The following is a 23,649-nucleotide window of genomic DNA, read 5'->3' as shown; positions in this document are numbered from 1 at the left end:
TCCTATTTTTTTATCTAGTTGTTTGGTTTTTTTGATGTTGGTGTGTATGAGTTATTTACATGTTTGGATATTAACCCCTTATCAGTCATATCATTTGCAAATATTTTCTCCCATTCAGCAGGTTGTCATTTCATTTTGTTGATGATTTCCTTTACTGTGTGAAAGCTGTTAAGTTTAATTTTGTCCCAACTGTTTATTTTTGGGTTTATTTCCTTTACTTTAGGAGACAGATCCAATAAAAACATTGCTTTGATTTATGTCAGAGTGTTCCACATATACTTACTTCTAGAAGTTTTATGGTTTCTAGTCGTACATTTAGATCTTTAATCCATTTTCTTTTTTTATTTAAGTGTATATGGTTTTAGAGAATGTTCTAATTTCCTTCTTTTACATGAAGCTGTCCAGTTTTCTGAGCACCACTTATTGAAGTGACTGTCTTTCCTCCATTCTATATTCTTGCTTCCTTTGTTGATCATAAGTGTATGGGTTTATTTCTTGGCTCTCTATTCTGGTCCATTGATCTATATGTCTGTTCTTGTGCCAGTACCACATTGTTTTGATTACTGTAGTTTTGTAGTATACTCTGAAGTCAGGGATCATGATTCCTCCAGCTCCGTTCTTTCTCAAGATCATTTTGGCTATTGATGGCCTTTTCTGATTCCATTCAAAATTTTAAATTATTTGCTCTAATTCTGTGAAAAATGTTCTTGGTATTTTTATAGGGATTACTTTGAATCTGTAGATTCCCTTGGGCAGTATGGTCATTTTAACATTAATTCTTCCAGTCCATGAACACAGCATATCTTTGCATCTGTTTGTGTCCTCTTCAATTTCTTTCATCAGTGTCTTGTAGTTTTCCAAGAACAGGTCTTTCATCTCCTTAGGTAGGTTTATTCCTAGGTATTTTATTCTTTTTGATTGATTGGAAATTGAATTTTGTGTTTGATTTCTCTTTCCGATAGTTTTTTGTTAGTGTATAGAAATGCAACAGATTTCTGTATGTTAATTTTGTATCCTGCAACATTGGTGAATTCATTGGTGAGCTCTGGTAGTTTTCTGGTGGCATCATCGGATTTTCTATGAATAGTATGACATCTGCAAACAATGGCAGTTTTTAAAAAAAATTGTTTTCTTTCATTTCTTTTTATTGTATTTGCATGGTTAGGACTTCCAATACTATTTTGAATAAATGTGGCAAGAATGAGCACACTTTTCTTGTTCCTGAACTTATAAGAAATGCTTTCAGTTTTTCATCAGTTATTATGATGTTAGCTATGTGCTTGTCATATATGGCTATTATGATGTTGAGGTATCTTTCTTCTATGCCCACCTTCTGAAGATTTTTTACTGTAAATGAATGTTGAATTTTATCAAAATCTTTTTCTCCATCTATTTAGATGACCATATTGTTTTTCTTAATTCTTCAGTTTCTTAATGTGGTGTATCACATTGATTTGTTTGCAGAAACTGAAAAATACTTGCATCCATGCAATAAAGCACACTTGATTATTGTGTATGATCCTTCTGATATATTGCTGGATTCAGTTTCCTAATAACAACATGTTATCCAGGATTTTTGCAACTATGTTCTTCAGTGATATTTGCCTCTAATTCCTTTTTTTGTGACAGCTTTGTCTGGTTTTGGTGTCAGGGTGATGATGGCCTCATAGAATATGTTCAGAAGTGCTCCTTCCTCTGAAATTTTTTGGAATAGTTTGAGAAGTATAGATGTTTTTGTTTTTTATTTTATTTTATTGAGGTATAGTTGTTTTACAATGTAGTGTTAATTTATGCTGTACAGCAAAGTGATTAGTCATATATATACATGACTATATATATGAATATATATATATTCATTCTTTTTCATATTCTTGTCTTTTTTTGTTTATTACAGGACATTGAATATAGTTCCCTGTGCTATACTGTAGGAACTTGTTTGTCCATTCAGTATATAATAGTTTGGATCTGCTAATCCCAAACTCCCAATCTATCCCTCCCCCACCACTCCTGCTTGGCAACCACAAGTCTGTTCTCTGTATCTATGAATCTGTTTCTGTTTTGTAGATAAGTTCTTTTGCATCTTATTCTAGATTCCATATATAAGTGCTATCATATGCTGTTTGTCTTTCTCTTTCTGACTTACTACACTTAGTATGATAATCTCTAGGTCCATCCAAATTGCTGCAAATGGCATTATTTCATTCTTTTTTGTGGCTTAGTAGTATTCCACTGTATATATGTACCACTGTATATATTTACCTTCTTTAGAGAAGGATAGATATTAACTGTTCTCTACATGTTTGGTAGAATTCCCCTTTGAAGCCATTTGACCCTGGACTTTTGTTTGCAGGAAGTTTTTAAATTAAAGATTCTATCTCACTTCTACTGATCAGTCTGTTCAAATTGTCTGTTTCTTCTTGACTCAGTATTGGCAGGCTGCATGCTTTTAGAAATGTGTTAATTTCTTCTAGGTTGTCCAATATTTAGATGTACAACTAGTCATAGTATTCTTTTATGATTTTTTTGTTTCTCTGTGGTATCAGTTGTTATTTCCCCTCTTTCATTTCTTATATTGTTTATTTGGGTCCTCTCTCTTTTCTTCTTAGTGAGCCTGGCTACAGGTTTATCAATTTTGTTTATATTTTCAAAAAACCAACTCTTGGTTCCATTGATCTTTTCTATTCTTTTAATCTATATTTATTTATTTTGTTTCTGAACTTTATTACTTCCTTCCTTGTAGTGACTCGTGTTTTGTTTGTCTTTCTTTTTCTAATTACGTTTAGGTGATTTATTTGAGAATTTTCTTGTTTTGGGGGGAAGACCTGTATTGCTATAAACTTCCCTCCTAGAACTGCTTTTGATGCATCTCACAGTTTATGGAAAGTGTGCTTCATTTTCACTTGTCTCAGGGTATATTCTGATTTCCTCTTTGATTTTGTCATTGACCCAGTGGTTTCTTAGTAGCATGTTATTTAGTCTCCACATGTTTGTTGTTTTCCCATTTTTCTTCCTGTGGTTGATTTCTGGATTCATACTGCTGTGGTAGGAAAAAATGTTTTATATTATTTCTATCTTAAATTTGTTGAGACTTGTTTTGTGGTCCAATATGTGATCTATCCTGGAGAACATTCCATGTGCACTTGAAGAGAATGTGTATTCTGATTTTGGGGGGAGGGGGATGTACTGTCCTGTAGATATCAACCAAGTCCAACTGGTCTATCGTGTCTTTAAGACCACTTTTGCCTTACTGATTTTCTGTCTGGATGATCTGTCCACTGATGTCAGTGGAATGTTAAATTTTCCTACTATTATTGTATTATTGTCAATTTCTCGCTTTATGTTTGCTAGTGTTTGCTTTATATATTTAGGTGTTCCTCTATTGAGTGCATATATGTTAGCTAGTGTAATATCCTGTTCTTGTATTTATCCGTGTATTATTATATAAAGCCTTCTTTGTCTTTTTTTGTAGGCTTTGTTACAAAATCTATTATGTTTCATATGAGTACTGCTACTTCTGATTTCTTGTCGTTTCCCTTTGAAATATCTTTTTCTATCCCTTCACTTTCAGACTCACTCTCAAGTTGTCTCATGTGGGCAGCATACTGAATGTCTTGGTTTCTTTTCCCAATTAGCTACTCTATATCTTTTGATTGGAGCAGTTAGTTAATTGATATTTAAAGTAATTATTGATAGTGGTGTACTTTTGCAATTTTATTACATATTTTCTGGTTGTTTTTATAGATCTGCTTTCTTCATTTTATCTTCTTTTAGTTCCTACTATTGTGATTTGATAATTTTCTTTTTTAAATATTTTTCTTAATTTTTATTGGAGTATAGTTGATGTACAATGTTGTGTTGGTTTCAGGTGTACACACTGCTATATATAAAATGATGATTTTCTTTAGTAGTGGCTTGGCTTTCTCTCTTTTTGATTTTTTTATATTCTTTTTATAAATTTATTTATTATTTATTTTTGGCTGCGTTGGGTATTCCTTGTTGCACACAGGCTTTCTCTAGTTGCAGCGAGCAGGGGCTGCTCTTCCTTGCACTGCACGGGTTTCTCATCGCGGTGGCTTCTCTTGTTGCGGAGCATGGGCTCCAGTCATGTGGGCTTCAGTAGTTGTGGTGCATGGGCTTAGTTGGTCCGTGGCATGTGGGATCTTCCCCAACCAGGGCTCGAACCTGTGTCCCCTGCCTTGGCAGATGGATTCTTAACCACTGTGCCACCAGGGAAGCCCTAAAAATATTTATTTATTTATTTATTTATTTGGTTGCACCCTGTCAGTTGCGGCAGACGGGTTCCTTAGTTGTGGCATGCATGTGGGATCTAGCTCCCTGACCAGGGATTGAACCCAGGCCCCCTGCACTGGGAGCATGGAATCTTAACCACTGCACCATCAGGGAAGTCCTGATTTTTGTGTATTTACTATAGGCTTCTGATTTATTTTTACCATGGGGTTCGTGTATGTTGACTCATAATTATACCCACTTGTTTTAAACTGGCTGTTAATTTAAGTTCAAACACATTCTAAGACATACACATTTTTATTCCCCTCCCCCACATTCCCCTCCCCCACATTTGTGGTTTTGATGTCATATTTTACATATTCATGTTTATCTCTTAACTGTTTATCTCATAGTAGTTATGGTTGGTTTTACAATTTTTTGACTTTTAATGTACAACTGGCACACTTAGTGATCTTAAATTCTTTCTATATATTTGTGTTTCCTAATGGGATTTTCCCTTTCTTATAGATCCTTACTTCTTTTCTATTTGGAGAAGAATATTCAACATTTCTTTTACGATATGTTTATTATTGATTAATTCTTTCAGTTTTGCTTTTCTAAGAAGTTCTTTATTTCTCTTTCTATCCTAAATGGTACTCTTGCTTGGTAGAGTATCCTGGGTTGCTGTTTTTTTCCTTTCAGCACTTTGAATATGTCATGGCACTCCGTTCTGGCTTGCAAATTTTCTGCAGAAAAATCAGTTGATAGCCTTATGGGAATTCTCTTGTATATAACTCATTGTTTTTCTCTTGCTGCCTTTAGAATCCTTTCTTTATCTTTCACTTTTATCATTTTAATTACGATATATCTTGTTGTGGGTCTGTTTGGTTTAATCTTTTCTAGGACCCTCTGTGCTTCCTGTGCCTGGATATCTGTTTCTTTCTCCAGGTTTGGGAAATTTTCAGACATAATTTCCTTATATCTATTTTCAATCTACTTATCTTTCTCTTCTCCCTCTGGAACCCCAATAATGCAAATGTTGTCATGCTTCATGTTATCTCAGAGATCTTGTAGATTGTGATCATTTTTTTTTTTATGTGTCCGGAGCCTGTGCTCTGCAACGGGAGAGGCCACAACAGTGAGAGGCCCGCGTACCGCAAAAAAAAAAAAAAAAAAAAAAAGACAGTTGGCTGTAAATGTATGGGTTTATTTCTGAACTCTCAGTTCTATTACATTTGTCTGTATGTCAATCCTTATACCAGTACCATAACATTTGGTAACTGTAGCTTTATTGTAGTTCTGAAACCGAGATGCATGAGTCCCCTGAATTTACTCTTCTTTTTCAAAATTGTTTGGCTATTTGGAGCCCTGATTTCATATGAATATAAGTTTCAGCTTTTCTGTTTCTAGAAAAACATTACATTGGAGTTTTGATTGTGATTTCATTGAAACTGTAGCTGCATTAAATATGATTGACTTCATTGATAATATTAGGTCTTCCTACCTCATTAACATGGGATACTTTCCATTTATTTAGGTCTTCTCTAATTTCTTTCAACAACGCTGTATAGTTTTCAATGTGCAAGTCTTTCACATCCTAGGTTAAATTTATTTCTAAGTATTTTATTCCTTTAGAAGATGATGTATGGGTAATAAATTTCCTAATTTCTTTTCAAATTGTTCACTTTGAAAAACAACTGATTTTTGTGTGTTCGTTTTGTACTCTGCAACTTTCTTAAATTCGTTTATTAGTTCTAATGAATTTCTTGGGCATTCTCTATATCTATATGATCATGTCATCTATATATATATATATATATAATTATATTATTATTCTTCCTTTTTACTTTGGGTAAATTTTATTTCTCTTTCTCTCTAATTGCTCTACATAGGTTTACAGTATGATGTCAAATGGCAGCAGTGAAAGCAGACCTCTTTATCTTTCTCCTTACCTTAGTGTGAAAGTTAATATTCTTTCACCATTGACTATAGTGATAGTTGTAGCTTTATTCCTAAACACCCTTTAAAATATTGAGGAAGTTACATTTAATTTCTATATTATTTTCACCAAGAAAATTGTTTGATTTTATAAAATGTCTCCTAAGCATCAGTTGACATTATATAGGTTTTTTTCCTTCATTGTATTGATGTGGTATATTATATTGGATGATTATCTTATGATGAACCACTTTGCATTTCTGTGATAAATCCTATTTTTTTACAGTATATAAACATTTTAATATGAAGTTGGATTCAGTTTGCTTGCATTTTGTTGAATATTTTTAGGTCTATATTCAGAGGGGATATGGCTCTGTAATTTTCGTTTTTCTGAAGTCATTATCTAGCTTTGATATCATAAGAACACTGGTCTTATAGTATAAGTTAGGAAGTTTTCCTACTCTTCTGCTTTATGGAAGAGTTCAAGAAGTATTGGCATTGGATTTGAGATAGTGGAGTAAAAGGACTTGCACTCACTCCCTCTTGCAAGAGCACTGGAATCACAACTAACTGCTGAACAATCATCAACAGGGATACACTGAAACTCATCAAAAAATATACCTCACATCCAAAGACAAAGGAGAAGCTGCAATGAGATGGTAGGAGGGGCACAATCACAATAAAATCAAATCCCATAACCACAGGGTGCATGACTCGCAAACTGGAGAACAATTATACCACAGAAGTCCGTGCACTGGAGTGAAGGTTCTGAGCCCCAGGTCAGGCGTCCCAACTTGGGGCTCTGGCAATGGGAGAGGAATGCTCAGAGAATCAAACTTTGAAGGCTAGCAGGATTTGATTGCAGGACTTTGACAGGACTTGGGGAAACAGAGACTCCACTCTTGGAGGGCACACACAAAGTAGTGTGCACATCAGGACCCAGGAGGAAGGAACTATGACCCCATAGGAAATTGAACCAGACATACCTGCTAGTGTTGGAGGGTCTCCTGCAGAGGACAGGGCTGTGGCTTACAGTGGGGACAAGGACACTGGCAGCAGAAATTCTGGGAAATACTCCTTGGCATGAGCCCTCCCAGTGTCTGCCATTAGCCCCACCAAAGAGCCTGTAGCCTCCAATGCTATGTCATCACAGGCCAAACAACCAACAGGGAGGGGACTCAGCCCCACTGATCAGCAGACAAGCAGATTAAAGTTTTACTGAGCTCTGCCCAAAAGAGCAACATGCAGCTCTACCCACACTAGCCCCTACCATCGGGAAGCTTCCACAAGCCTCTTAGATAGCCTCATCCACTAGAGGGCAGACAGCAGAAGCAAGAAGAACTAAAATCCTGCATCATGTAGAAGGAAAACCACATTCACAGAAGAACAGACAAAATGAAAATGCAGAGGGCTATGTACCAGATGAAGGAACAAGGTAAAACCCCTGAAAAACAATTAAATGAAGTGGAGATAGGCAACCTTCCAGAAAAAGGATTCAAAATAATGATAGTGAAGATGATCCAGGACCTCAGAAAAAGAATGGAGGCAAAGATCGAGAAGATGTAAGAAATGTTTAACAAAGACCTAGAAGAATTAAAGGACAAACACCTAGAAGGATTAAAGAACAAACAAACAGAGATGAACAATACAATAACTGAAATGAAAAAAATACACTAGAAGGAATCAATAGCAGAATAACTGAGGCAGAAGGACGGACAAGTGACCTGGAAGATAGAATGGTGGAAATCACTGCCATGGAAAGAATAAAGAAAAAAGAATGAAAAGAAATGAAGAGAGCCTAAGAGACATCTGGGACAACATTAATAAACCAGCATTCACATTATAGGGGTCCCCAAAGGAGAAGAGAAAAAGAAAGGACACAAGAAAATATTTGAAGAGATTATAGTTGAAAACTTCCCTAACATGGGAAAGGAAATAGCCATCCAAGTCCAGGAAGCACTTGGATGATTGTTCATCCAAGCCAGAGACTCCCAGGCAGAATAAACCCAAGGAGAAACATGCCAAGACACACAGTAATCAAATCGAAAAAATTAAAGACAAAGAAAAATTATTGAAAGCAACAAGGGAAAAATGACAAATAACATACAAGGGAACTCCTATAAGGTAGTGGCTGATTTCTTAGCAGAAAATCTACAAGGCAGAAGGGAGTGGCATGATATATTTAAAGTGATGAAAGGGAAGAACCTACAACTAAGATTACTCTAGCCAGCAAGGATCTCATTCAGATTCAACAGAGTAATCGAAAGGTTTACAGACAAACGAAAACTAAAAGAACTCAGCACAGCCAAACCAGCTCTACAACAAATGTGAAAGGAACTTCTTTAAGTGGGAAACACAAGAGAAGAAACGGACCTACAAAAACAAAACCAAAATAATTTTTAACATGGTAATAGGAACATACATACTGATAATTACTTTCACTGCGAATGGATTAAATGCTCCAGCCAAAAGACACAGGCTGCCTGAATGGATACATAAAGAAGACCCATATATATGCTGTCTATAAGAGACCCACTTCAGACCTAGGGACACATACAGTCTGAAAGTGAGGGGATGGAAAAAGTTATTCCATGCAAATGGAAATCAAAAGAAAGCTGGAGTAGCAATACTCATATCAGACATAATACTCTTTAAAATAAAGAATGTTATAAGAAACAAGGAAGGACACTACTTAATGGTCACGAGAGTAATCCAACAAGAAGTTATAACAAGTATAAATATATATGCATCCAACTTAGGAGCACCTCAATACATAAGGCAAATGCTAACTGCTATAAAAGAGGAAATCTACAGTAACACAATAATAGTTGGGGACTTTAACACCTCACATAAAACAAAGGACAGATCATCCAAACAGAAAATTAATAAGGAAACAAAGGCTTTAAATGACACAATAGACCAGATAGATTTCACTGATATCTATAGGACATTTCATCCGAAAACAACAGATTTCACTTTCTTCTCAGGTGCACACGGAACATTCTCCAGGTGAGATGACATCTTGGGTCACAAATCAGGCTTCAGTAAATTTAAGAAAGTTGAAATCATATCAAGTATCTTTCTAACCAAAACTCTATGAAATTAGAAATAAATTGCAGGGGGAATAAAGTAAAATACACAAACACATGGAGGGTAAACCATACGTTACTAAATAACTAAGAGATCACTGAAGAAATCAAAGAGGAAATCAAAAAATACCTAGAGACAAATTACAAAGAAAACACGATGATCCGAAACCTATGGGAAGCAGCAAAAGCAGTTCTAAGAGGGAAGTTTATAGCAAATATAATCCTACCTCAAGAAACAAGAAAAGTCTCAGATAAACAATCTAACCTTACACCTAAAGGAACTAGAGAAAGAACAAACAAAACCCAAAGTTAGTAGAAGGAAAGAAATCATAAAGATCAGAGCAGAAATAAATGAAATAGAAACAAAGAAAACAATAGCAAAGATCAATAAAACTAAAAGCTGGTTCTGTGAGAAGATAAACAAAATTGATAAATATTTAGCCAGACTCATCAAGAAAAAGAGGCAGAGGACGCAAATCAATAAAATTACAAATGAAAAAGGAGAAGTTACAACAGACACTGCAGAAATACAAAGCATCCTAAGAAACTACAACAATCAATTCTATGCCAATAAACTGGACAACCAGGAAGAAATGGACTAATTCTTAGAAAGGTATGACCTTCCAAGACTGAACCAAGAAGAAATAGGAAATATAAACAGGTAAACACTACAAAAAAAGAAAATTGCAGACCAATATCACTGATGAATATAGATGCAAAAATCCTCAACAGAATACTTGCAAACAGAATCCAACAACACATTAAAAGCATCATAGACCATGATCAAGTGGGATTCATCCCAGTGATGCAAGTATTCTTCAATATACACAAATAAATCAGTGTGATTCACCGTATTAACAAATTGAAAAATAAAAACCATATGATCATCTCAATAGATGCAGAAAAAGCTTTTGACAAAATTCAACAACAATTTATGATAAAAACTCTCCAGAAACTGGGCATAGAGGGAACCTATCTCAACATAATAAAGGCCATATGTGACAAACCCATAGCAAACATCATTCTCAATGGTGAAAAATTGAAAGCATTTCCTCTAAGACCAGGAACAAGATAAGGATGTGTACCCTCGCCACTATTATTCAACATAGTTTTGGAAGTCCTAGCCATGACAATCAGAGAAGAAAAAGAAATAAAAGAATACAAATTGGAAAAGAAGAAGTAAAACTGTCACTGTTTGCAGTTGACATGATACTATACATAGAGAATCCTAAGATGCTACCAGAAAACTACTAGAGCTAATCAATGAATTTGGTAAAATTGCAGGATACAAAATTAATGCACAGAAATCTCTTGCATTCGTATACACTAACAATGAAAGATCAGAAAGAGAAATTAAGGAAACAATCCCATTCACCTCTGCAAAAATAAGGATAAAATACCTAGGAATAAACCTAGCTAAGGAGGTAAAAGACATGTACTCAGGAAACTGTAGGACACTGATGAAAGAAATCAAAGATGATACAGATGGAGAGATATACCATGTTCTTGCAATGGAATAACCACTATTGTGAAAATGACAATACTACCCAAAGCAATCTACAGATTCAAATTACCAACAGAATTCTTTACAGAACCAGAACAAAAAAATCTTAAAATTTGTATGGAGACACAAAGGCCCCATATAGCCAAAGCAATCTTCAGGGAAAAAAACAGAGCCAGAGGAATAATACTCCCTGGCCTCAGACTATACTACAAAGCTACAGTAATTATGACAATTTAGTACTGGCACAAAAACAGAAATATAGATAAATGGTACAGGATAGAAAGCCCAGAGATAAACTCACACACATATGGTCAACTAATCTATGACAAAGGAGGCAAGGATATACAATGGAGAAAAGACACACTCCTCAATAAGTGATGCTGGGAAAACTGGACAGCTTCATGTAAAATGATGAAATTAGAACACTCCCTAACACCATACACACACACACAAAAAAAACTCAAAATGGATTAAAGACTTAAATGTAACACCAGACACTATAAAACTCTTACAGGAAAACATAGGAAGAACACTGTTTGACATAAATCACAGCAAGATCTTTTTTGACCCACATCCTAGAGTAATGGAAATAAAAACAAAAATAAACAAATGGACCTAACAAAACTTAAAAGCTTTTGCACAGCAAAGCAAACTATAAACAAGACAAAAAGACAACCCTCAGAATGGGAGAAAATATTTGCAAAAGAAGCAACAGACAATGGATTAATCTCCAAAATATACATACAGCTCATGCAGCTCAATATTAAAAAAACAAACAACCCAATCCAAAAATGGGCAGAAGACCTAAATAGACATTTCTCCAAAGAAGACATACAGATGGCCAAGAGACACATGAAAAGCTGTTCAACATCACTAATTATTAGAGAGATGAAAATTAAAACTACAATGAGGTATCACCTCACTCCAGTTAGAATGGACATCACTAGAAAGTCTACAAACCACAAATACTGGAGAGGGTGTGGAGAAAAGGGAACCCTCTTGCATCTATTGGTGGGAATGTAAATTGATACAGCCACTATGGAGAATGGCATGGAGGTTCCTTAAAAAACTAAAAATAGAGCTGCATTACAACCCAGCAATCCCACTACTGGGCACATACCCAGAGAAAAACCTAATTCAAAAAGTCATATGCACTCCAATGTTCATTGCAGCATTATTTACAATAGCCAGATCATGGAAGCAACCTAAATGCCCATCGACAGATGAATGGGTAAAGAAGATGTGGTACATATATACAATGGAATATTACTCAGCCTTAAAAAGGAACGAAATTGGGTCATTTATAAAGACGTGGATGGATGTAGCAACTGTCATACAGATTTAAGTAAGTCAGAAAGTGAAAAACAAAAATAGTATATTAACACATATATGTGGAATCTAGAAAAATGGTACAGATGAACCGGTTTGCAAAGCAGAAATAAAGACACAGATGTAGAGAACAAATGTATGGACACCAAGCGGCGAAAGTGGACGGGTGTGTGGCGGGATGAATTGGGAGATTGGGATTGACATATATACACTGATATGTATAAAATAGATAACTAGAGGGGGACCTTCAAGAAGGCAGGCTAGTAAGAGGTGGAGATCACCTTCTTCCCAACAAATACAACAAAAATGCATCTACATGTGGAACAACTCCTACAGAACACCTACTGAGCGCTGGAAGAAGACCTCAGATTTCCCAACAGGCAAGAAAATCCACACATACCTGGGTAGGGCATAAGAAAAATAAAAAACAGAGACAAAATAATAGGGATGGAACCTGCACCCCTGGGAGGGAGCTGTGAAGGAGGAAAAGTTTCCAACACTAAGAAGCCTCTTCACTGGCAGAGACAGGGAGTGGGTGGGGGAGAAGCTTCAGAGACCCAGAGGAGAGCTTAGCAACAAGGATGCAGAGGGCAAAGCAGAGAGAGTCCCACACAGAGGATCAGTGCTGACCAGCACTCATCAGCCTGAGAGGATTGTCTGCTCACCCCCCAGGGCAAGTGGGGGCTGGGAACTGAGGCTTGGGCTTCAGAGGTCAGATCCCAGGGAGAGGACTGGGGTTGGCTGCATGAACACAGCTTGAAGAGGGCTAGTACACCACAGCTAGCTGGGAGGGAGTCCGGGAAAAAGTCTGGACCTGCCAAAGAGGCAAGAGACCATTGTTTCAGGGTGCGTGAGGAGAGGGGATTCCTTCCCTGTCTGCCCACAGAAGGCAGAGCACTGCCTAAATGAGCTCCAGAGACAGGAAAGAAATGCTAACACTGCTGCCACAGCCACAAAGAATCCTGTGTGCAAGCACAGGTCACTATCCACACACACACCCCCAGGAACATGTGCAGCACGCCACTGCCAGGTCTCGCGATCCAGGGACAACTTCCCGAGGAGAAAACACTACACACCTCAGGCTGTTGCAACATCACGGTGACCTCTGCCACCACAGGCTCACCCCGCATTCCAGTTAAAACTACCGTACCCCTCTCTGCTCCTGGCATGAGTAAGCAAGAGCCCCCTAATCAGCCACTGCTTTAACCCCTTCCTTCCTGTGGGGAACAGATGCCTGAGAGCGACGTACATCCAGAGGTGTGGCCAAAACCAAAGCTGAACCCCAGGAGCTGTGCGAACAAAGAAGAGAAAGGGAAATTTCTCCGTGCAGCCTCAGGAGCAGTGGACTAAATCCCCACAATCAAGTTGATGAACCCTGCATCAATCAATAGCAGAAAAATTGAGGCAGAAGAACGGATAAGTGACCTGGAAGATAAAATAATGTAAATAACTGCTGCAGAGCAGAATAAAGAAAAAACAATGAAAAGAATTGAGGACAGTATCAGAGACATCTGGGGCAACATTAAATGCACTACCATTTGAATTATAGGGGTCCCAGAAGTAGTAAACAAAAAGAAAGGGTCTGAGAAAATATTTGAAGAGATTATAGTTGAAAATTTCCCTAATATGGAAAAGGAAATAGTCAATCAAGTCCAGGAGGTGCAGAGGCTCCATACAGGATAATTCCAAGGAGAAACACACCAAGACACATATTAATCTAACTATCAAAAATTAAATACCAAGAAAAAATATTAAAAGCAGCAAGGGAAAAGCAACAAATAATGTACAAGGGAATCCCCATAAGTTGAACAGGTGATCTTTCAGCAGAAATTCTGCAAGCCAGGAGGAAGTGGTAGGATATATTTAAAGTGATGAAAGGGGAAAATCTACAACCAAGATTAATCTACCCAGTAAGGATCTCATTCAGATTCAACAGAGAAATTAAACCTTTACAGACAAGCAAAAAATTAACAGAATTTGGCACCACCAAACCAGCTGTACAAATGCTAAAGGAATTTCTCTAGGCAGGAAACACAAGGGAAGGAAAAGACCTACAAGGACAAATGCAAAACAATTAAGAAAATGGTAATAGGAACATACATATCGATAATTACTTAAAATGTAAAAGGATTAAATGTTCCAATCAAAAGATATAAACTGGCTGAACGGATATGAAAATAAGACCCGTATATATGCGGTCTACAAGAGACCCACTTCAGACCTAGGGACACATTCAGACTGAAAGTGAGGGGATAGAAAAAGATATTTCATGCAAATGGAAATCAAAAGAAAGCTGGAGTAGCCATTCTCATATCAGACAAAATAGATTTTAAAGTAAAGAGTATTACAAGAGACGAAGAAGGACAGTACATAATGATCAAGGGATCAATCAAAGTAGAAGATATAACAATTGTAAATATTTATGCACCCAACATAGGAGCACCTCAATACATAAGGCAAATGCTAACAGCCGTGAAAGGGAAAATCAACAGTAACACAATCATAGTAGGGGACTTTAACACCCCACTATCACCAATGGACAGATCATCCAAAATGAAAACAAGTAAGGAAACACAAGCTTTAAATGATACATTAAACAAGATGGACTTAATAGATATTTATAGGACATGCCATACAAAAACAACACAATACACTTTCTTCTCAAGTGCTCATGGAACATTCTCCAGGATAGATCATATCTTGGGCCGCAAATAAAGACTTAGTAAATTTAAGAAAATTGAAATTGTATCAAGTATGTTTTCCGACCACAACACTATGAGACAAGATATCAATTACATGAAAAAATCCATAAAAAATACAAACACATGGAGGGTAAACAATACACTACTAAACAACCAAGAGATCACTGAAGAAATCAAAGAGGAAATCAAAAAATACCTAGAAAAAATGGGCCCGCATACCCCCCCCCAAAAAAAAAAAAAACTACAATGAGGTATCATCTCACACCAATCAGCATGGACATCATCAAAAAATCTACAAACAATAAAGGCTGGAGAGGGTGTGGAGAAAAGGGAACACTCTTGCACTGTTGGTGAGAATGTAAATTGATACAGCCACTATGGAGAACAGTATGGAGTTTCCTTAAAAAACTACAAATAGAACTACCATACGACCCAGCAATCCCACTACTGGGCATATACCCTGAGAAAACCATAATTCAAAAAGAGTCATGTACCAAAATGTTCACTGCAGCTCTATTTACAATAGCCAGGACATGGAAGCAACCTAACTGTCCATCATCAGATGAATGGATAAGGAAGATGTGGCACATATATACAATGGAATATTACTCAGCCATAAAAATAAATGAAATTGAGATATTTGTAGTGAGGTGGATGGACCTAGAATCTGTCATACAGAGTGAATTAAGTCAGAAAGAGAAAAACAAATACCGTATGCTAACACATATATATACGGAATCTAAGAAAAAAAATGGTCAGAAGAACCAAGACAGGAATAGGGGCAAGACAGGAATAAAGATGCAGACCTACTAGAGAATTGACTTGAGGATACGGGAGGGGGAAGGGTAAGCTGGGACAAAGTGAGAGAGTGGCATGAACCTACATACACCACCAAACGTAAAACAAATAGCTAGTGGGAAGCAGCCACATAGCACAGGGAGATCAGCTCGGTGCTTTGTGACCACCTAGCAGGGTGGGATAGGTAGAGTGGGAGGGAGGGAGATGCAAGAGGGAAGAGATATGGGGACATATGTATATGTATAACTGACTCACTTTGTTATAAAGCAGAAAGTGAACACACCATTGTAAAGCAATTATACTCCAATAAAGACGTTAAAAAAAAAAAGAAGATATACAGATTGCCAACAAACACATGAAAGGATACTCAACATCACTAATCATTAGAGAAATGCAAATCAAAACTACAATGATGTATCACCTCACACCAGTCAGGTGTGAGGCCGACATCAAAATATCTACAAACAATGCTGGAGAAGGTGTGGAGACAAGGGAACCCTCTTGCACTGTTGGTGGGAATGTAAATTGATACAGCCACTATGGAAAACAGTATGGAGGTTCCTTAAAAAACTAAAAATAAAAAAAATTTTTTGAATAAACTAAAAATAAAACTACCATATAATCCAGCAATCCCACTATTGGGGATACACTATGAGAAAACCATAATTCAATGAGTCATGTACCACAATGTTCATTGCAGCACTATTTACAGTAGCCAGGACATGGAAGCAACCTAAGTGTCCACCGACAGATGAATGGATAAATGGGATGTGGCACCTATATACAATGGAATATTACTCAGCCATCAAAAGAAATGAAAATGAGTTATTTGTAGTGATGTGGATGGACCTAGAATCTGTCATACAGAGTGAAGTAAATCAGAAAGAGAAAAACAAATACCGTAGGCTAACACATATGTTTGGAATCTAAAAAAAACCAAATGGTTCTGAAGAACCTGGGGGCAGGACAGGAATAAAGATGGAGATGTAGAGAATGAACTTGAGGACATGGTGAGGGGGAAGGGTAAGCTGGGAAGAAGTGACAGAGTAGCATTGACATATATACACTATCAAATGTTAAACAGATAGCTAGTTGGAAGCAGCTGCATAACACAGGGAGATCAGCTCAGTGCTTTGTGTCCACCTAAAGGGGTGGGATAGGGAGGGTGGGAGGGAGACGAAGAGGGAGGGGATTTGGGGATATATGTATATGTATAGCTGATTCACTGTTTTATACAGCAGAAACTAACACAACAATGTAAAGCAATTATAGTTCAATAAAGATGTTTTAAAAAAAGAAAGCTCTCAAATAACATTAATTTACACCTGAAGGAACTGGAAAAGAGGAGAAACTAAGCCCAATGTTAGCAGAAGGAAAGAAATAACTAATAGCAGTTCAGAAATAAATAAAATAGAAACTAGGAAAACAATAGAAACCATCAACAAAACCAAGTCGGGATTTTTTGAAAAAGCAAACAAGATTGAGAAACTTATTTGACTAAGAAAATGAGAGAATATTTAAATTAAAAAATTTAAAATGAAAGAAGATAGATTACAGCTGATACTACAGAGATACAAAGAGGCTACTGCAGATATTTATAAGTGACAACGTGGATAACCTAGAATAAAGGGAAAAATTTCTAGAAACATACAATGTACCAAGACAGAAACATTAGCAAGTTCAGTATCTGAACACACCAATAATGATGAAAGATATTGAATCACTAATCGAAACCTCACCCATCCTCAAAAGAAAATATCCAAAATATTTAAACAACATATATAACTCAATATCAAGAAAAGTAAACAACCCTATATAAAAATGGGCAGAAGAACTGATTAGACATTTTTCCAAATACAAAAACAGATGACCAACTGGCACATGAAAAGATACTCAACACTAGGAATCATCAGATAATGCAAATCCAAATCACAATGAGATATCACTTCAAAGCTATCAAATACTTATCATGAAACAGACCACAAACAACAACTCTTGGTGAAAATACGGAGAAAAGGGAACTTTTATACATTGTTGGTGGGAATGTGAATTGGTGCAGAAACTATGTAAAACAGTATGGAGTTTCCTCAAAAAACTAGAAATAGACTACCGTATGATCCAGCAATACCACTTCTGGATACATATCTGAAAAGAAAAATACACCATTCAAAAAGATAAGTGCATACAAATGTTCATAGCAGCATTATTTACAATAGAAAAGATATGAAAGCAACCTAAGTGTCCATCAACAGATGAATGAATAAAGAAGATATTTTATATATATATATATATATATATATATATATATACACACACACACACACACACACATATCTACATATATACATACAGTGGAATATTACTCAATGATAAAAAAGAAGGAGGGGCTTCCCTGGTGGCACAGTGGTAGAGAGTCCGCCTGCCGTTGCAGGGGACACGGGTTCGGGCCCCGGTCCGGGAAGATCCCACATGCCGCTGAGCAGCTGGGCCCGTGAGCCATGGCCATTGAGCCTGCGCGTCCGGAGCCTGTGCTCCGCAATGGGAGAGGCCACAACAGTGAGAGGCCCGCATACCGCAAAAAAAAAAAAAAAAAGAAGAAGGAAATTCTACAATTTGCAACACCGTGGATGGGCCTACAGAGTATTACGCTTAGAGAAAAAAGTCAGACAGAAAAAGACAAATACTCTGTGCTTTCATTTATATGTGGAATCTAAAAAATAATACAAATGAATTATGTAATTATACAGAAACAGACTCACAAATCAGTGGTTACCAATGGGGCAAGGGAAGGGCGGGGGAGGCAAGATAGGGGATGAGATTAAGAGACATGAACTACTATGAATAAAATAGATAAGCCACAAGAATAAATTGTAGAGCACAAGTAAATGTAGCTGTTAATTTGTAATAACTTTAAATGGAATATAATCTATAAAAATATTGAATCGCAATTTTATGTACTTGAAACTAATATACTATAAATTGACTATATTTAAACTTTTTTTAAAAGACCTGATAATTTCACAGGTAAATTCTTACAAACACTTGAAGAATAAACACCAACTCTTCTCAAACATTTCCAAAACACTAAAGAGGAGAATACAGTCTCAAACTCATTTTATTTATTTATTTATTTAATATCTTTATTGAAGTATAATTACTGTACAATGCTGTGTTAGTTTCTGCTGTGCAACAAAGTGAATCAGCTATATGTATACATATATCCCCCATCCCTTCCCTCTTGAGCCTCCCTCCCACCCTCCCTATCCCACCCCTCCAGGTCATCACCAAGCACCGAGCTGATCTCCCTGTGCTATGCAGCAGCTTCCCATTAGCCATCCATTTTACATTTGGTAGTGTATACGTCAATGCTACTCTCTCACTTTGTCCCAGCTTCCCCTTCCCCCTGTGTCCTCAAGTCTGTTCTCTATGTCTGTGTCTTTATTCCTGCCCTGCCACTAGGTTCATCAGTACCATTTTTTTAGTTTACATACATGTGTGCTAGCATACATTTTCCTGTTGTTTTTCTGACTTACTTTACTGTGTATGACAGACTCTAGGTCCATCCACCTTACAAATAACTCAATTTCGTTCCTTTTCATGGCTGAGTAATATTTCATTGTATATATGTGCCACATATTCTTTATCCATTCATCTGTCGATGGACATTTAGGTTGCTGCCATGTCCTGGCTATTGTAAATAGTGCTTCAATGAACTTTGTGGTACATGTATCTTTTTGAATTATGGTCAAACTCATTTTAGAAGACCACCATTTTCAAGATATCAAAATAAGATAAGGACACAACAAGAAAACTACAGTCCAACATCTCTGATGAATATAGATGCAAAAAATTTCTCATCAAAATAATAGCAAACCAAATTTAACAGCACATTAAAAGGGTCATACAATATGATGAAGTGTGATTCATCCCTAGGATGCAAGGAGTTCAACATATGGAAATCAATATACATGATACACTATATTAATGGAATGAAAGTTAAAAATCATATGATCATTTCAAAAGATAAAGAAAAATCCATTTATATAATACAATATCCTTTCATGATAAAAATGCTCGATTAATTGGGTGTAGAAGAAACATAACTCAACACAATAAAAGTGATATATGACAAGCCTTCAGATAACATCATACTCAGTAGTGACAGTTTGCAAGATTTTCCTCTAAGTTCAAGGGAATAAAGGGAGCCCACTCACACCACTCCTATCAGCATAATTCTGGAAGTCCTAATCAGAGCTATCAGACAAGAAAAAGAAGTAAAATGTATTCAAATGGGAAAGAAAGAATTATATGTTTTTTGTTACAGATGATATGAACTTGTATATAGAAAACCCTGAAGACTCAACCAAAAACTTTGTTAGAACTTATCTACAAATTCAGTACAGTTGCAGGAAACAAAATCAAACACATTTCTATATACCAACAATGAAATATCTGAAAAGGGTAATAAAAGAAACAATCCCATTTACTATAGCATCAAAAACAATAAAATGATTAAGGAGATGAAAGATCTGGACACTGAAAAAACAAGATGATGAAAGAAATTGAAGTGGACAAAAATATATGGAAAGAACTCATGTTCATGGATGAGAAAAATTAATATTTTTAAAATGTTCACACTACCCAGAGCCATCTATAGATTAAGTGCAATATTTATCAAAATTCCAGTGGCATCTTTCACAGAAACAGAAAAAAACTGTCCAAAAATTTATATGAAATCACAAATGAACCCAAATAGTCAAAGCAATCCTGACAAAGAAGATCCAAGCTAGAAGCAGAACACTGTCTATTTCAAGCTATATTACAAAGCTATAATAATCAAAAGAGTATGGTACTGGCATATAAAGAGACAGATAAACCAATAGAACAGAATCATGATTCGAGAGGTGACACATTCAGAGTCCACAATTTTCAGCTGTAAGATTAAAGGACGTTAGGCTTACAGATGACAAGGGGTACTTTAAGCCTCCCATTTCCCCTATGGGAGACTTGAGTATGTGGCAGCCATGCTGGTCCTCTTACTTTTGGATGACCCCTGCCAGGCACAGGATAACCCAAACTTCTGACTCCAAAAATTATGACTCCTGAGTTCTATAGATTAGTTACCTTATATTGTTGAAAGCATTACCTCTAATGAGGCTTTTTATCTCTTACAAAATTAAACATACAGATTATAGCCACAATTATTTCTAATTCAACTTCAGTACCATCTCACTGAGCACACAAATTTTATAGAAATCAATACTAATTATAGTGGGGTAACCATGATATGAGGACTAATGTGAGAACCCACAAACATTTAGCTCACTGAATCCTTGGGAAAGGCCTACAATGCTGTTTCTTCAAACAGGCAGAACCTCCTACCTTGAAGCACCTTCCTCTCACTTCCCATTGGTACCTCCTTCTCACCTTTATAAATGAAGTTTATGGTAACTCACCTCAAACTACTATTCTGAAATGCACCCAGATCTTATGAAGAGGCCATTTATGTGACCAGTACAGAGAGCTCTGTGGCAACAAAATGACACTCATCACAATGATTCTAATTCTGCATTTCCATCTATAGCTCCCTTGGAACCAAGACAACCCACAACAGTATAAATTGTATATTGGGACTCAATAAAGAATCTTTATGAAGCAATTAATCATAAACTGTGAAAACACCACAGAGGAAGGGCAGCAGTGATCTGGAGACACTCACCTGTCTGAGAGATGGCCATATATGAGGCCCCCCACCAGCATTCCAGCCATGAATAAGGATTGAACCACTGGTTTCTGTGACTGATAATCACATACGAGGTCCCACTGGAAGAGAAGGAAACCAGCACAGAGGAGCTTCACAGCATCTTTTACCATTCGATGCGCACTGACTCCAATAGCCCTCAGTGAACACGCCCTCTGGTTTCCTTTACTACATCTACTCATCTGTATCATTCATGTCTCAGCTTAAGCATGGCTTTCGCTAGATCCTCAGCTCACTCTACCAGGTTATACCAGGGACAGTCTTCATATTGACTGAGCACTGCATACCTCAGTGGTTCTCAATCTTTGTCACACATTGGAAAAATTGAGGTTTGTTTATTTTTTTTTAATCATTGATGCCTGGATCACACCTATAGTGAAATACATTCTGATTTGTTTCTCTGACAATTAGTCAGGAAAAGGAATTTTTTTAAGTTAATACAAATATTTCCAATTGCAACTAGACTGAGAACAAGTGACCAAGAATAATTTTTCAGGACTTCCCTGGTGGCGCGGTGGTTGGGAGTCCGCCTGCCGATGCAGGGGACACGGGTTCGTGCCCCGGTCCGGGAAGATCCCACATGCCGCGGAATGGCTAGGCCCGTGAGCCATGGCCGCTGGGCCTGCGCGTCCAGAGCCTGTGCTCCGCAATGGGAGAGGCCACAACAGTGAGAGGCCCGCGTACCACAAAAAAAAAAAATAATAAATAAGAATAATGTTTCACACATTATATCAAGTATGTCCTTGTCTAAACGTCAATCTTCACATTAAATTTTAAGCTTTGTGATAGTAAAATTCATGAGCAGTTTGTTGATTTCATCATCCTCAGTTGTAATGTAAGTGTTTGGCAATTAAAAAGATAAACAATCACTGAAAGAATAAAAGAAAGCTGGTTATACTAGCTACTCAGTAACTGAATATTTGAACAGTGCCTATTCATGTTATTCTAAACACCCACACCACGTACTCAGAAGAGGTAAATGGGGCCTTTACCTCAGTCACGATGGTGGAGGAGAAGGAGCTTTGGTCATACACCCAGCCGTCCACACAGGGTTCTGTGTCCAGGTCACTCATGTTGGGGAAGGTCCCGTTCAGTTGAAGGAGCTGCCACTGAGGGAGGAGGAAACGATGACATTTCTCTGGTTTCAAGTTAGAATCCAACGGGATGAAGATTCTCAGGAGGACATCAGGGCTGAAGATCCCAGTGTCATTATCAGAGACAGTGTCATTATCAAGGATGGGGACCCAGCAGCGATGACCAGGAATGGCTGCAGTGAAGTTTTCCAGCAGTATGTGACAGGCTGCTATCATGACCGGAGGAAGAACGAAAACCATCTGAAGGATCTGGAATTTTCCCAGGCCACCAACTTCATTCAGAAGCTCCTCAAAAGCCATTGTGAAGAGGCAATTTTCAAGAAAACTCACAATGAATTTGTAGAGGTAAGTTCAAAGGGAGAAAAATGTTTCCTTGCATTAACTCACACTAAATCTATGTGACCTCACATCAGTTTCTCATCAATGGTTCTCGTCACTTCGCTACTGCACCAGAACATCGGAAGCAGTTTCCCCAATCTGTCTGGAATCACGAGGTATTAGTTTTTTAAGTAAAGTCATAGAGAAAATTATTTACCAAAGATACTTCTATCTGATGAACATTAAATCTGTTTAAAGGTTTACTCACTTAACGTGCTTCTTCTCAGTGATTCTGTGAAATCAACATTGGACTTTGGCGTGTACATGGTCTCTAAATAATCTAAAATATGCCTGCTACAGTCTTTAGTCATTTCCAGAAAATGGAATTTGAGAGACACAGAAGTGAATGCTTTATGATTTTTCTGGGGAAAGAACAGAAAGCAAGTGTTTTTCTTGTTTATACTGACTTTAACTTACAATAATTAACAAAATATAATCCTTTGTTTCTAATTAAAGCATAGTGGAATATGGTGCAATTGCTACCTTTTAGCAACTGATATGTGCTTCAGTTTCAGTCACACCCAGAACTCAAAATAATTTTAAATTTCCTTCAAATAAAGATAGTGGAGAAAGAGAGGTGAGCTCACCTAAGGATTTATCTTCTGAGGTTTTCCCTTACAGAATATATTAAGGATCTTTTATGCGTTACCGGTCAGAATCCTGATGAATTCGTCACTTTATCAAGATGCTCCTGGCCTCTTTACGTCTAGTAATGCTTCTCGATTCCCAGTACGTATTTTACTTATATTAATATAACAGTTCCAGGTTTCTTATACTTACAGTTTACATGCTACAACTTCCAATCTGGTATACTTTTAATTGAAGTGTT

The 23,649-nt window shown here is 36.9% G+C and overlaps 1 protein-coding gene across 1 annotated transcript in view; it reads right to left on the bottom strand.

Moving 5' to 3' along the window:
- Positions 1-22,742, bottom strand: part of LOC132429252 (solute carrier family 22 member 10-like) — a 38,848-nt gene extending 16,106 nt beyond the window's left edge. Inside the window, exons 1-2 of the mRNA XM_060017481.1 lie at positions 22,341-22,742; positions 21,307-21,410 (exon numbers count right to left, since the gene is read on the bottom strand). Of these exons, the coding sequence (XP_059873464.1) occupies positions 21,307-21,410; positions 22,341-22,742 (506 nt within the window). The remainder of the gene's footprint in view (positions 1-21,306; positions 21,411-22,340) is intronic.
- Positions 22,743-23,649: the final 907 nt, after the last annotated feature.

This window comes from Delphinus delphis, chromosome 8, assembly GCF_949987515.2.
Source record: "Delphinus delphis chromosome 8, mDelDel1.2, whole genome shotgun sequence".
Lineage (NCBI taxonomy): Eukaryota > Metazoa > Chordata > Mammalia > Artiodactyla > Delphinidae > Delphinus > Delphinus delphis.
The sequence above is the reverse complement of the archived record's forward strand: the minus strand, read 5'-3'. Positions and strand labels throughout refer to the sequence as shown.